The following is a 15748-nucleotide window of genomic DNA, read 5'->3' on the forward strand; positions in this document are numbered from 1 at the left end:
ACCGAAGGGTCTGTTTCCATGCTTTACATCTCTATGACTCTAAGTAAATTTCCTTCTTCCTTTTGACGAGAAGCTCCTCTGCTCTTGTCATCCAAGACTTCTTCATCTTACCATTCCTTGCCTGTCTCAGTGGGACAAGGTTATCCAACACTCACAACAAGTGCTCCTTAAACAACCTCCACATTTCTGTTGTGCATTTCCCATAGAACAATTGTTTACAATTTATACTCCACAACTCCTGTCTAATAGCAGTATAATTTTCCTTCCCCTAAATAAATACCTTCCTATACTGTCTATTCCTAACCCTCTCATGGCTATGGTAAAGGTTGGTTAGTGGTGCTGGAAGAGCACAGCAGTTCAGGCAGCATCCAACAAGCAGCGAAATTGACGTTCCTGATGAAGGGCTTTTGCCCGAAACATTGATTTCGCTGCTCGTTGGATGCTGCCTGAACTGCTGTGCTCTTCCAGCACCACTAATCCAGTATTTGGTTTTCAGCATCTGCAGTCATTGTTTTTACCTATGGTAAAGGTGAGGCAGCTGTGGTCAATGTCACTGAAATGCCCTCCCACTGTGAGATCTGACACCTGGCCTGGCTCGTTGCCTAGCACCAAATCCAATATGGCTTCCCCCATGGTCGCCCTATCTATATAAGGAGATGCTTTTAAGGAGCATCTTAAAGACATTAAAGAGTTGGAGAGGGTTCAGAGGGAATTCTATGGTGTAGAGATAGGGCAGATTACACAGGGTCAGCAGAGAGCACTCTAATCAGGGGTGCAGAGAAGATGCAAGAATTTGAGAACCCAGAGAGAGCAGGGGACTCTGAGAATGGAGGGGATTCCAGAGAAACAAAAGGAGGTCTGGAATGAGTGGGTAATTTACCTGCCTCTGAGTCACGAGCTGCGGGTTCTAATCCCAAACCAGGATGTGTTGTCTCCCAGGAAGGTGTGTTCATAATGCAGCAAATTCCAATAATACTCAATGATGGCAGACAGGGAGGAGTGAGAGAGATGGAGCCTGCAGCATCCCAGGCTGAGTTATGTACCACCGGGAGAGGTCAGGCTATTGAACAGGAGGACACACATTGTTCAACTGGGTAACTGAACTGCTAGTTGCTGGGCAGAGTGGGTGGGTGGGGAGTGACTGAGATTTGGTGCTCAGTTCCAGAAGATAAAACCTGTCAAAGGGAAGCCACTCAATTAAAACAGCACTTCAAACTGACAAACCAATGGAAAATCAATCCCTCTTAACACCGAGCTGCAGGCCCAGGTGCATTGAGAGGCAACATTGCAAATCTAAACTGTTAATCATTTAATGTTCACAGTAACACACTAACTCTGTACCTTCCTATAGATCGTGAAACAGTCTGCTCAGAAAGTGTGGAGGTTTAAATTGTGATAAAAGCACCCAGTGGAGACATTCTGAACCTGACGACTGATTTTTCAAAATGTAATCATCTGAAATGTCAGATAAAAGGCCTTTGTGGATAATTCCTTAAGATCAGGAAATATTCAACGCCAGTTCCCAGGACAACACAAAAAGAGATAAAGGAACACCAACTAAACCATGATGAATGCCCTTGTCTAGAACACAACGGGCTCGTTCCATTCAGCCGGAATGGTCCCTGCTAGTTTACTGCATTGCAAAGTCAAATTCTCAGCATCAGATCATTTACAGTAAATCAGATTACATTGCAACCAGAGTTTGCTACAACAAGCATCACAGTTCACCAACACTTTCCCCACATTTCATGCTTCAGAAATTCAGAGTGTCTCCCTAAACCTCAGGGGAGGGGTGGGGTGCTTTGATCAGAGATAAAAGTGATTACAAACATTGGACACTGTTATCAACACAACCCACACACCAATCCCAGTCAGAATTTCAGACAACAAACACAACAAGGATTGCACTGCCAGATGGTGTGCATTGAAGGAGTGCTGCACTGTCACAGGATCAGTGCTGAGGGAGTGGGCACTGTCAGAGGGTCAGTCCTGAGGGAGTGCCGCACTGTCAGAAGGTCAGTACTGAAGGAGTGCCACACTGTCAGAGGGTCAGTGCTGAGGGAGTTACACACTGCCACAGGGTCAGTGCTGAAGGAGTGCTGCACTGTCAGAGGGTCAGTGCTGAGGGAGTGGGCACTGTCAGAGGGTCAGTGCTGAGGGAGTGCCGCACGGTCAGAGGGTCAGTGCTGAGGGAGTGCCAGACTGTCAGAGGGTCAGTGCTGAGGGAGTGCCACACTGTCAGAGGGTCAGTGCTGAGGGAGTGCAGCACTGTCAGAGGGTCAGTGCTGAGGGAGCGCCGCACTGTCAGAGGGTCAGTGCTGAGGGAGCGCCGCACTGTCAGAGGGTCAGTGCTGAGGGAGTGCCGCACTGTCAGAGGGTCAGTGCTGAGGGAGTGCCGCACTGTCAGAGGGTCAGTACTGAGGGAGTGCCACACTGTCAGAGGGTCATGCTGAGGGAGTGCTGCACTGTCCAGAGGGTCAGTGCTGAGGGAGTGCCGCACTGTCAGAGGGTCAGTGCTGAGGGAGTGCTGCACTGTCAGAGTGTCAGTGCTGAAGGAGTACTGCACTGTCCAGAGGGTCAGTGCTGAGGGAGTGCTGCACTGTCCAGAGGGTCAGTGCTGAGGGAGTGTTGCACTGTTCAGAGGGTCAGTGCTGAGGGAGTGTTGCACTGTCGGAGGGTCAGTGCTGAGGGAGTGTTGCGCTGTCACAGGGTCAGTGCTGAGGGAGTACTGCACTGTCGGAGGGTCAGTGCTGAGGGAGTGCTGCACTGTCACAGGGTCAGTGCTGAGGGAGTGCCGCACTGTCAGAGGGTCAGTGCTGAGGGAGTGCTGCACTGTCAGAGGGTCAGTGCTGAGGGAGTGCTGCACTGTCAGAGGGTCAGTGCTGAGGGAGTACTGCACTGTCAGAGGGTCAGTACTGAGGGAGTTCCGCACTGTCAGAGGTTCAGTGCTGAGGGAGTGCTGTAGATTCAGAGTTGTTATATTATATACTGAGATGTTGCCTGCTCTCTCAGGTTGATGTAAAGAGTTGTATCATGGTTTGAAGTGGAGCGGGGGTGATATCCCGGAGAGTCCTGGCTGAGATTTATCTCTTAAACAACATCACAGATTATCGCATCATCAACACATTGTTATTTACTGAAAAGTCCTTCGGTGGCTGTAAAATGCTGTGTGCCGTCCTGAGCTGGCCAAAGGTGCTAGTTAAATGCAACTGCTTTGTCTGTTTGTCTCCGAGCTGACCATGGGCTGGGGGTGGTTGGAGAATGGAGATGTGCTGCTGTCCCAGTTTCCCCGGGATAATCTTTCATTCCATATCCCAGTGACTCCTGGCTGTGTCCACGATCTGGGATACACTCAGCCTTCATTCCAGTTGGTTTTCCCGGGATTGGCCAGCTGAGGGGAGGGATGTGTGTTTTCACAATAAAGCCTGGATTCTGCTGTGGCTCCCTGCACCTTCCTGTGTGGGTCCAGGGGCTGGGAGCTGCTCAGAGGGCCCCATGGTCATTGGCAGTGATGAGGAGGGCAGTTAGGGAGAGCAGCAGGTGGGTGAAGCTTGGATCTTGTGGTGACTGTGAGACACAGGCTCCTGCTCCCTTCTTGCACTGGTGTTTCTCACACAACAGCCCTGTGTACGGAGGGTGACACAGACACCTGCCATTGTCCTCACACACTCCCCCGTTCTCACATCGGGTCAGGACGTTATCACAAACTCTCGCTGCAAGGAAACAGAGAGCTCAGCTCAATGACAATCTCCCCAAGTCACAGACTGTTTCAATACCCCCCACTGCCCAGCTCCCATCGACAAACATCCACACCCCGAGAATCCAACAAAGGACAGTCAGACACAAATTATAAAGGGAAGGCCAACAGGGAAGCAAAGGGACAAGGAGCAACAGAAAGGTAAACGATGGAGTGAAATGATCCCAGAATAGAAACTGAAACTGGATGGAATCCACAATAAGAGCCAAATCAGGAGGAAATGGAGCTACTGAGGATTCCATCGATAAACTCACAGATCTCAGCAGAAATCTCGGAGAAGGAGTTAGTGTTCTCAATATTCACAGACCAAGGGTCTTGGTGGCTGAGAGATCAAAGGGAGAGACTGAAATAGATATTTAAGAACAAAAGGGGGAGATGACAAACCAAAGTGAAAGATCGTCCAAGCCTGGGTCTGATCGATTCGATCCGTGAATTTTAATGGAGTTGGGGAAGAAATGGCAGATATATTCCTTACAGATTTCTAACGGGTTCCTGGGAAAGGGGACAGTGCACAGGAAATAGCAGAGACTGAGGGGGATTCCTGTATTTCAAAAGGGACAGAGAACAATCCTGGGAATTGTAGGTTCATGCAGGGAAAGTCAGGGAGAGGGAAGCTGAGGGAAAGCTTCCTCAGAGAAATCCCAGAAAACCCTGGAGCAAGAGCAGCCAAAAATAAAGCAGCTTCCAAAAAGGAAATAAATGCAAGAGGAAGCAGATTAAACTCTCTGAAGAGGAATAGCGAGGGTCGATCAGGGGAGTGTGGTCAATGTGGTGTATTTGGACTTTTAAATGACCTTTGAATAGGTGCTGCAGAGTGAGCTCATGGGAAAGGTGAGATTGTGAGGAAAATTGACAAGGAGCAGAATGGACAGGATTCAGTAAGGTGACCAGTAGCAGTGGCTCAGAGAAACCACTGACCATGGGACAATGGGACAAGGTGGAAGATGAAATGTTGACAGAGACTGAGCACAGTCCTGAGCATCGTGCTTTAGGAAGGATGTGAGAGCCTTTGAGAGGGTTCTCTCACTCAACGAGTTACTCCACTTTCAAACCCTGTGCTGTCTCAGAGACACAAAAGGCAGTATGGAGTGAGGGCAGCACCTGGGAGGATCGGTACTGACCTCGACAGCCCCTGTGCCAGTAATATCCAGGTAAACACTTGTCACATTTGGGCCCTGTCGCTCCAGCCTTGCAGTCACAATATCCCGTGTCATTACAGCGTCGGTGTAGAGAGCCATCAGGGTTACACTGACAGTCTGTAGGAACAAGACAACACACAGACACACTGCACATTGTACCCAGAGATTACTGAGTTAACACATCAACACTAACTCAGCAACATCACTGACTGAGAGTCAGGACAAGGGACAGTCAGACTCTGTGACAAACACACCTCTCCAATCCTTTACAAACTGTTTCAGTGCTGTCCCCACTGAGTGCACACAGCCCGACTCCCACTGTTCCCAGAAGCTGCACAGATTCCCAACGCCAGGAAAAGCAAATATTGGCTTCAATGTCCCAGGATCGAGTTCACCTACAGACAGGAGAGACCTAACTGTATCAAACCATAGGTCCCACATGGGAAACAGTGAACGTTTCTGTCTCTGTGTGAGAAACAGGCAGGAGATGCACTGGAGAGCAGAGGGGGGTGGGGGTGGGGTGGGGTGGGGTAGGGGGGGGGTGGGGGGGTGAGATTGACAAAGACACCCCGGAACAGAGAGGCTCTGATGGTGAGGAAAGGTTGGACAGGCAGGAAGGATGTTCACTCCTGGAGAGAGACACAGCGGAGGCTCTAACCTGAAAGAGCTCTTTAACATGACGAGGAGGGTTCACTGGAAGGTCGACAGAAGATGTTCCACCATCTCCACTCCCCCCCCCACTCCCTTCCCCACCAACCGTGTTGGGGAGGTCAGACTCAGGGTCATCAATATCAGACAATCCCTCATAAATGTCTGCCCACGGAGAGGTGGGGGGAATGTAGGACTCACTCCCAGGAGGGGACTGGGGGGAAGCAGGGCACCAGGGCAAGGCCTGACCAGATCCCCCAGGGGGGTACTCGGGGCGAGGGGGAGTCAGGCCTGGTTTGAGGTGTGGGGGAGGGGGAGTCAGGCCTGTTTTGGAGTATGGGGGAGGGGGAGTCAGGCCTGGTTTGAGGTGTGGGGGAGGGGGAGTCAGGCCTGGTTTGAGGTGTGGGGGAGGGGGAGTCAGGCCTGGTTTAGGGTGTGGGGGGGTAAGGACCTGGCTGAGGGTCCGGGTGAGGGACCGGGTGGGGGTCCGGGCGGGGTTCTGGTCGGGGGTCCGAGCGAGGGACCGGCAGAGGGTCCGGATGGTGGTCCGGGTGGGGGTCCGTGCGGGGGTCCAGGTTAGGGACCATGTGAGGGATCAGGTGAGGGTCCAGGTGAGGGACCGGGTGAGGGACGGGTGAAGGACGGGTGAGGGACGGGTGGGGCTTAGAGCAGGCACTGACCTAAGCAGATGTTGTGGTGGTGGAGCTGAGCTGAAGGGTTCCGATGGTAACCCGAGCGACACAAATGACACTGTCGGCCCCGGGTGCGGTGTCTACAGCTCACACAGACAGCAGCACGGAACAGCAGCAGGTAACTGCACCGCTTCGAGTGTCCGAAACATTGACACGGGGCTTGGAAGGAAAAGACAGACAGGGTAGCCCCAGCACGGACTGCACCAGGGGGAGAGGGTGGGGGAGAGGGGGGAGAGTGACCAACATGCTGCACCGACCTTGGGGTGGGGGAAACAGAGGGGAGGGTGGGGAGGGAGAGAGGGAGAGGGTGGGGAGAGAGAGAGAGGGAGAGGGTGGGGAGGGAGAGGGTGGGGAGAGAGGGAGAGAGAGGGAGGGAGAGAGAGGGAGACGTTGGGGAGGGAGAGGTTGGGGAGAGAGGGAGAGTGTGGGGAGAGAGAGAGAGTGAGGGAGGAAGAGAGAGGGTGGGGAGAGAGAGTGAGGGAGAGAGAGAGAGGGTGGGGAGAGAGAGTGAGGGAGGGAGAGAGATGGTGGGGAGAGAGGGAGAGGGTGGGGAGGGAGAGAGAGGGTGGGGAGGGAGAGAGAGGGTGGGGAGGGAGAGGGGGAGGGAGAGAGAGGGTGGGGAGGGAGAGAGAGGGTGGGGAGAGAGGGAGAGAGAGGGAGAGAGAGGGAGGGAGAGAGAGGGAGATGGTGGGGAGAGAGGGAGATGGTGGGGAGAGAGGGAGAGGGTGGGGAGGAAGAGGGTGGGGAGGGAGAGAGAGTGAGGGAGGGAGAGAGAGGGTGGGGAGAGAGAGAGTAAGGGAGAGGGAGGGATAGAGAGGGTGGGGAGACAGGGAAAGGGTGGGAGGGAGGGAGAGGGTGGGGAGAGAGGGGAGAAGGAGGAAGGCAGAGGAGGGATGCAGAGAGGGAAGGGGAGAGAGAGGAATAAGGGAGAGATAGAGGAGGACTTTGAGAGCAGGAGAGAGAAAGAGGGAGAGAAAGAAGGTGGGAAGGAGTGAAGGGGGCGACAGGGAGTGAGGGAGAGACAGGAGAGTGTGAGGGTGAGAGAGATGGAGAAGCATGTGAGTGATGAGGGAGGGGGGATGTGAGGGAGGGGGGTGTGAGGGAGGGGGGTGTGAGTGAGGGGGTTGTGAGTGAGGGGGGTGTGAGTGAGGAGGGTGTCAGTGAGTGAGTGATGGGGAGGGGAGTGTGAGTGAGGGGGGTGTGAGTGAGTGATGGGGGTGTGAGTGAGGGGGGTGTGAGTGAGGGGGGTGTGAGTGAGTGATGGGGAGGGGGTGTGAGTGAGGGGGGTGTGAGTGAGGGGGGTGTGAGTGAGGGGGGTGTGAGTGAGGGGGGTGTGAGTGAGTGATGGGGAGGGGGGTGTGAGTGAGGCGGGTGTGAGTGAGGGGGGTGTGAGTGAGTGATGGGGAGGGGGTGTGAGTGAGGGGGGTGTGAGTGAGGGGGGTGTGAGTGAGGGGGGTGTGAGTGAGGGGGGTGTGAGTGAGTGATGGGGAGGGGGGTGTGAGTGAGGGGGGTGTGAGTGAGGGGGGTGTGAGTGAGTGATGGGGAGGGGGGTGTGAGTGAGGGGGGTGTGAGTGAGGGGGGTGTGAGTGAGGGGGGTGTGAGTGAGGGGGTGTGAGTGAGGGGGAGGGGGGTGTGAGTGAGTGAGTGATGGGGAGGGGGTGTGAGTGAGGGGGGTGTGAGTGAGTGATGGGGAGGGGGTGTGAGTGAGGGGGGTGTGAGTGAGGGGGGTGTGAGTGAGTGATGGGGAGGGGGGTGTGAGTGAGGGGGTGTGAGTGAGGGGGGTGTGAGTGAGGGGGTGTGAGTGAGGGGGAGGGGGGTGTGAGTGAGTGATGGGGAGGGGGTGTGAGTGAGGGGGGTGTGAGTGAGGGGGGTGTGAGTGAGGGGGGTGTGAGTGAGTGATGGGGAGGGGGGTGTGAGTGAGGGGGTGTGAGTGAGGGGGTGTGAGTGAGGGGGGTGTGAGTGAGGGGGTGTGAGTGAGGGGGGTGTGAGTGAGGGGGGTGTGAGTGAGGGGGGTGTGAGTGAGTGATGGGGAGGGGGGTGTGAGTGAGGGGGGTGTGAGTGAGGGGGGTGTGAGTGAGGGGGTGTGAGTGAGTGATGGGGAGGGGGTGTCCCTGAGGGGTGACCCTGACCCATTCTGTTCACACTCAGTCAGCAGGTGGGAAGCAGTTGGTCCCAATCCTCCCTCAGGTTTCGAGGTTGAGAGTTTCGGGTCCAGGTTACTGATACTGAACATAGAACACAGAACATTACAGCTCAGGACAGGCCCTTCGGCCCTCGAGGTTGTGCCGACCTGTGGAACCAATCTGAAGCTTATCTAACCTACATTATTTCATCCTCATCCATATGTTTATCCAATGACCATTTAAATGCCCTTAAAGTTGACGAAAGTGAGGACTGCAGATGCTGGAAACCAGAGTCTAGATCAGAGTGATGCTGGAAAAGCACAGCAGGTCAGGCAGCATCCGAGAAGCAGGAAAATCGCCATTCGGGCAAAAGCCCTACATCAGGATTGATTCAACCACGATAGAATCATTCCTGATTAAGGGTTTTTGCCCGAAACATCGATTTTCCTGCTCCTCGGATGCTGCCTGACCTGCTGTGCTTTTCCAGCATCACTCTAATCTAGACTTAAAGTTGGCGAGTCTATTACTGTCACAGGCAGTGCGTTCCACACCCCTACTACTCTCTGAGTAAAGAAACTACCTCTGATATCTGTCCTATGTCTATCACCCCTCAGTTAAATGCTCTGTCCCCTTGTACTAACCATCACCATCTGAGGGAAAAGGCTCTCACTGTCCACCCTATCTAACCCTCTGATTATCTTTATGTCTCAATTAAGTCACCTCTTAACCTTCTTCTCTCAAACAAAAACAGCCTCAAATCCCCCAGCCTTTCCTCATAAGACCTTCCCTTCTCATGGTCAACCCTATCTAACCCCCTAATCATCTTGTACACCTCTATCAATTCTCCCCTAAACCTTCTTTTCTCCAATGAAAACAGCCCCAAGTACCTCAGCCTTTCCTCATACGATCTTCCTACCATACCAGGCAACATCCTGGTAAACCTCCTCTGCACCCGTTCCAGTGCCTCCATATCCTTCCTATAGTATGGCGACCAAAACTGCACACAATATTCCAGATGCGGCCGCACCAGAATCTTATACAACTGCAACATGACCTCAGGACTCCGGAACTCAATTCCTCTACCAATAAAGCCCAGTACGCCATATGCCTTCTTCACCGCACTATTTACCTGGGTGGCAACTTTCAGAGATCTGTGTACATGGACACCAAGATCCCTCTGCTCATCCACACTACCAAGTGTCCGACCATTAGCCCAGTACCCCATCTTTTTGTTACTCTTACCAAAGTGAATCACCTCACACTTACCCACATTGAACTCCATTTGCCACCTTGCTGCCCAGCTCTGCAGCTTATCTATATCCCGCTGTAACCTGACATATCCTTCCTCACTGTCAACAACTCAACCGACTTTTGTATCATCCGCAAACTTGCTCACCCAACCTTCAAGCCCCTCCTCCAGGTCATTTATAAAAATGACAAACAGCAATGGTCCCAAAACAGATCCTTGTGGAACACCGCTAGTAACTATGCTCCAAGATGAACCTATACCATCAACTACTACCCTCTGTCTCCTTCCAGCCAGCCAATTCCTAATCCAAACCTCCAACTCACCCTCAATGCCATACCTCCGTACATGGACACTGAGTTCTCTCTGTTCATCTACACTACCAAGAATCTTACCATTAGCCCAGTACTCTGTATTCCTGTTACTCCTTCCAAAGTGAATCACCTCAAACTTTTCCACATTAAACTCCATTTGCCACCTCTCAGCCCAGCTCTGCAGCTTATCTATGTCCCTCTGTAACCTGCAACATCCCTCAGCACTATCCACAACTCCACCGACCTTAGTGTCATCCACAAATTTACTAACCCATCCTTTTAAGCCCACATTTAGATCATTTATAAAAATGACAAACAGCAGTGACCCCCAAAACAGATCCTTGTGGTACTCCACTAGTAACTGAACTCCAGGATGAACATTTCCCATCAACCACCATCCTCTGTCTTCTTTCAGCTAATGTATTTCTGATCCAAACTGCTCAATCCCCCTCAATCCCATGGTTCCGTATTTTGTGTAATAGCATACCATGGGGAACCTTATCAAATCCCTTACTGAAATCCATATACACCACATCAACCACTTTACCCTGATCCACCCGTTTTATCACCTTCTCAAAGAACTCAATAAGGTTTCTGAGGTACCACATACCCTTCAGAAAATGGTGTTGACTACCCCTAATCAACTTATTCCTCTCTAGATGATTAGAAATCCTATCTCTTATAATCATTTCCAACACTTTACCCACAACCGAAGTAAGGCTCACTGGTCTGTAATTCCCAGGGTTGTCTCTACTCCCCTTCTTGAACAAGGGAACAACATTTGCTACCCTCCAGCCTTCTGGCACTATTCCTGTCGACAATGACAACATAACGATCAAAGCCAAAGGCTCGGCAATCTCCTCCCTGGCTTCCCAGAGAATCCCAGGATCAATCCCATCCTGCCCAGGGGACTTATCTATTTTCACACTTTCCAGAATTGCTAACACCTCCTCCTTGTGAACCTCAATCCTGTCTAGTCTAGTTGCCTGTATCTCAGTACTCTCCTTGACAACATTGTCTTTTTCTTGTGTGAATATTGAGGAAAAATATGCATTTAGCAGTTCCCCATCTCCTCAGACTCCACGCACAACTTCCCACAACTGTCCTTGATTGGCCCTAATCTTACTCCAGTCATTCTTTTATTCCTGATATACCTAAAGAAAGGTTTTCCCTGATCCTATCCACCAACAACTTCCCATGTCCCCTCCTGGTTTTTCTTAGCTCCCTCTTTAGGTCCTTCCTGACTAACCTGTAACTCTCAAGTGCCCGAACTGAGTCTTTATGTCTCATCCTAACATAAGCCTCCTCCTTCCTCTTGACAAGAGATTCAACTTCTTTAGTAAACCACGGCTCCCTTGCTCGACCACTTCCTCCCTGCCTGACAGATACATACTTATCAAGGACACACAGTAGCTGTTCCTTGAATAAGCTCCACATTTCAATTGTGCCCATACCCTGCAGTTTCCTTCCCCATCCTATACATCCTAAATCTTCTCTAATCACATCATAAGTGCCTTTCCCCCAGCTATAACTCTTGCCCTGCAGTATATACCTATCCCTTTCCATCACTAAAGTAAACATAACTGAATTGTGGTCACTATCACCAAAGTGTTCACCTACCTCCAAGTCTAACACCTGGCCAGGTTCATTACCCAGTATCAAATCCAATGTGGCCTTGCCCTTGTTGACCTGTCTACATACTGTGTCAGGAAACCCTCCTGCACACACTGGACAAAGAAACTGACCCATCTAAAGTATTTGAATTATAGTATTTTCAGTCAGTGTTTGGAAAGTTGAAGTCCCCCATAACAACTACCCTGTTACTCTCGCTCCTCTCCAGAATTACCTTTGCTATCCTTTCCTCTCCGTCTCTGGAACTATTCGGAGCCCGATAGAAAACTCCCAACACAGTGACCTCTCCTTTCCTGTTTCTAACCTCAGCCCATACTACCTCAGTAGACGAGACCTCAAACGTCCTTTTTGCTACCGTAATACTGTCCTTGACTAACAATGCCACCCCTCCCCCTCTTTTACCATCTTCTCTGTTCTTACTGAAACATCTAAATCCTGGAACCTGCAACAACCATTCCTGTCCCTGCTCTATCCATGTCTCTGAAATGGCCACAACATCGAAGTGCCAGGTACCATCCCACACTGCACATTCACCCACCTTATTCTGGATGCTCCTGGCGTTGAAGTGGACACACTTCAAACCACCCTCCTGCTTGCTGGTGCACTCTTGTGACCTTGAAACCTCATTTCTGACCCCACTACTCTCGACCCCCTGTACACTGGAGCTACAATTCTGGTTCCTATCCCCCTGATGAATTAGTTTAAACCCTCCTGAAGAGCATTAGCAAATATCCTCCCCCCCCACCCCCCACCCTGAATATTGGTACCCCTCTGGTTCAGGTGAAGACCATCCTGTTTATAGAGGTCCCACCTACCCCAGAAACAGCCCAAAATATCCAGGTATCTGATTCCCTCCCTCCTGCACCATCCCTGTCACCACATGTTCAATTCCTCTCTCTCCCTATTCCTCTCCTCACTAGCACGTGGCACGGGCAACAAACCAGAGACAACAACTCTGTTCGTCCTAGCTCTAAGCTTCCACCCTAGCTCCCTGAATTTCTGCCTTAAATCCCCATCCCTTTTCCTACCTATTTCATTGGTCCCGATGTGGACCACAATTTGGGGCTGCTCTCCCTCCCCCTTAAGGATCCCAAAACACGATCAGAGACAGCACAAGCCCTGGCACCTGGGAGGCAACACACCAACCGTGAGTCTCTCTCGTCCCCACAGAACCTTCTATCTGTCCCCCGAACTATGGAGTCCCCAATGACTACTGCTCTGCTCCTCTTCCCCCTTCCCTTCTGAGCAGCAGGGACAGACTCTGTGCCAGATCCCTGTGCCCCACTGCTTTCCCCTGTAAGTCGTCCCCTCCAACAGTATCCAAAATGGTATACTTACTGTTGAGGGGAACAGCCACAGGGGATCCCTGCACTGCCTGCCAGTTCCCTTTCCATCCCCTGACTGTAACCCATCTCCCTCCTTCTTGTACCTGAGGTCTGACGACCTCCCTGTAACTCCTCTCAGTCACCCCCTCTGCTTCACAAATGTCCCACATCCCAAATGGTCCTGTACCAGAATCACAAATCCTGAAATTCTGAAGAGTTAGGGTAACTCTGGGGAGAGGTAAGGTCACTCTTGGTCAGTTAGGGTCACTCTTGGTCTTTTAGGGTCACTCTCGGTCAGTTAGGGGAGTTTTAGAATCATAGAGATGTGCAGCACAGAAACAGACCCTTTGGTCTAACCCATCCATGCTGACCAGATATCCTGAACTAATCTAGTCCCATTTGCCAGAACCTGGCCCATATCCCTCCAAACCCTCCCCATTCATATACCTATCCAGATGCCTTATCAATGTTGCAATTGTACCAGCCTCCACCACTTCCTCTGACAGAGTGAAAAAGTTGTCCCTTAGATCCCTTTTAAATCCTTCCCCTCTCATCCTATGCCCTCTCGTTCTGGACTCCTCTTCCTCTACTGCCTATTCAACCTATGGTCACTCTCAGTCAGTTAGGGTCACTCTCAGTCAGTTAGGGTCACTCTCAGTCAGTTACGGGCAATCTTGGTCAGTAGTGGTCACTCTTGGTCAGTAACAGTCACTCTCAGTTAGTTAGGGTCACTCTCAGTCAGTTAGGGTGACTCTCAGTCAGTTACAGGCAATCTTGGTCAGTAGTGGTCACTCTTGGTCAGTAACAGTCACTCTCAGTTAGTTAGGGTCATTCTCAGTCAGTTAGGGTCACTCTCAGTCAGTTAGGGTGACTCTCAGTCAGTTACAGGCAATCTTGGTCAGTAGTGGTCACTCTTGGTCAGTAACAGTCACTCTCAGTTAGTTAGGGTCATTCTCAGTCAGTTAGGGTCACTCTCAGTCAGTTACGGGCAATCTTGGTCAGTAGTGGTCACTCTTGGTCAGTAACAGTCACTCTCAGTTAGTTAGGGTCACTCTCAGTCAGTTAGGGTCACTCTTGATCAGTTAGGGTCAGTTAGTGTCACTCTCGGTCAGTAACGGTCACTCTCAGTCAGTAACGGTCACTCCCGGTCAGTTAGTGTCACTCTCGGTCAGTAACAGTCACTCTCGGTCAGTAACGGTCACTCCCGGTCAGTGGGGGGGTGGGGGGTGTGGTTTTGGGGGTTCACTCAGTGAAAGGTGTGGAATGATGTGAGCAGCATGCAAAGGGTTAATAATTGGGAATGCTGTGATGTTAAATCCATGATCAAGGTGAACATATTGTGACAGTGAGACTCACCCAGTGCCCAATCCCGTATCTGGGAAATCAGGATTACACCAGGATCAAACCTGTCCCAGTCACAGCTTTACCACACTCACTCCCTGTTCACACTCACTCCCTGTTCACACTTACCCCTGCTCTTCCCACTGAAAACTCACACTCACCCCCATTCACACTCACACCCTGTTCACACTCACTCCCCGTTCACACTCACTCCCTGTTCACACTTGCCCCCTGCTCTTCCCACTGAAAACTCACACTCACCCCCATTCACACTCACCCCCGTTCACACTCACTTCCCATTGACACTCACCCCCGTTCACACTCACTCCCCGTTCACACTCACTCCCCGTTCACACTCACCCCCTGCTCTTCCCACTGAAAGAGCTGAAAATGTGTTGCTGGAAAAGCGCAGCAGGTCAGGCAGCATCCGAGGAGCAGGAGAATCGACGTTTCGGGCATCAGCCCTTCCTCAGGGTTCCATTCCTGAAGAAGGGCTCATGCCTGAAACGTTGATTCTCCTGCTCCTTGGATGCTGCCTGACCTGCTGCGCTTTTCCAGCAACACATTTTCAGCTCTGATCTCCAGCATCTGCAGTCCTCACTTTCTCCTTTCCACTGAAAGCTCACACTCACTCCCCATTCACACTCACTCCCCATTCACACTCACTCCCCGTTCACACTCACTCCCTGCTCTTTCCACTGAAAGCTCACACTCACTCCCCGTTCACACTCACTCCCGTTCACACTCACTCCTTGTTCACACTCACTCCCTGCTCTTTCCACTGAAAGCTCACACTCACTCCCCATTCACACTCACTCCCCGTTCACACTCACACCCCGTTCACACTCACTCCCCGTTCACACTCACTCCCCGTTCACACTCACACCCCGTTCACACTCACTCCCCATTCACTCACACCCCGTTCACACTCACTCCCTGCTCTTTCCACTGAAAGCTCACACTCACTCGCCGTTCACACTCACTCCCCGTTCACACTCACTCCTTGCTCTTCCCACTGAAAGCTCACACTATCTCCCCATTCACACACAGAACATAGAACAATACAGCGCAGAACAGGCCCTTCGGCCCTCGATGTTGTGCCGACCTGTGAACTATTCTCAGCTCGTCCCCCTACACTATCCCATCACCATCCATGAGCTTATCTAAGGATTGTTTAAATCTCCCTAATGTGCCTGAGTTAACTACATTAGCAGGTAGTGCATTCCATGCCCGTACCACGCTCTGAGTAAAGAACCTGCCTCTAACGTCTGTCTTAAATCTATCATCCCTCAATTTGTAGTTATGCCCCCTCTTACACACTGACGTCATCATCCTAGGAAAAAGACTCTCACTGTCTACCCTACCTAATCCTCTGATCATCTTGCATGTCTCTATCAAATCCCCCCTTATCCTTCTTCTTTCCAATGGTTACAGAACCAAGTCTCTCAGCTTTTCCTCATAAGACCTTCCCTCCAGACCAGGCAACATCCTGGTAAATCTCCTCTACACCTTTTCCAATGCTTCCACATCC

The 15748-nt window shown here is 51.5% G+C and overlaps 1 protein-coding gene across 2 annotated transcripts in view; it reads right to left on the bottom strand.

Moving 5' to 3' along the window:
• Positions 1-469: 469 nt before the first annotated feature.
• LOC140480165 (netrin-G1-like) overlaps positions 470-15748 on the bottom strand; it is a 42357-nt gene continuing 27078 nt past the window's right edge. Inside the window, exons 4-5 of one of the 2 annotated variants that reach the window (XM_072574903.1) lie at positions 4879-5013; positions 470-3713 (exon numbers count right to left, since the gene is read on the bottom strand). In XM_072574903.1, the coding sequence (XP_072431004.1) occupies positions 3484-3713; positions 4879-5013 (365 nt within the window). In that variant the 3' untranslated portion in view covers positions 470-3483. The remainder of the gene's footprint in view (positions 3714-4878; positions 5014-15748) is intronic. The other variant, XM_072574904.1, reaches the window with a different exon arrangement.

Source organism: Chiloscyllium punctatum, chromosome 7, assembly GCF_047496795.1.
Source record: "Chiloscyllium punctatum isolate Juve2018m chromosome 7, sChiPun1.3, whole genome shotgun sequence".
Classification (NCBI taxonomy): Eukaryota; Metazoa; Chordata; class Chondrichthyes; order Orectolobiformes; family Hemiscylliidae; genus Chiloscyllium; species Chiloscyllium punctatum.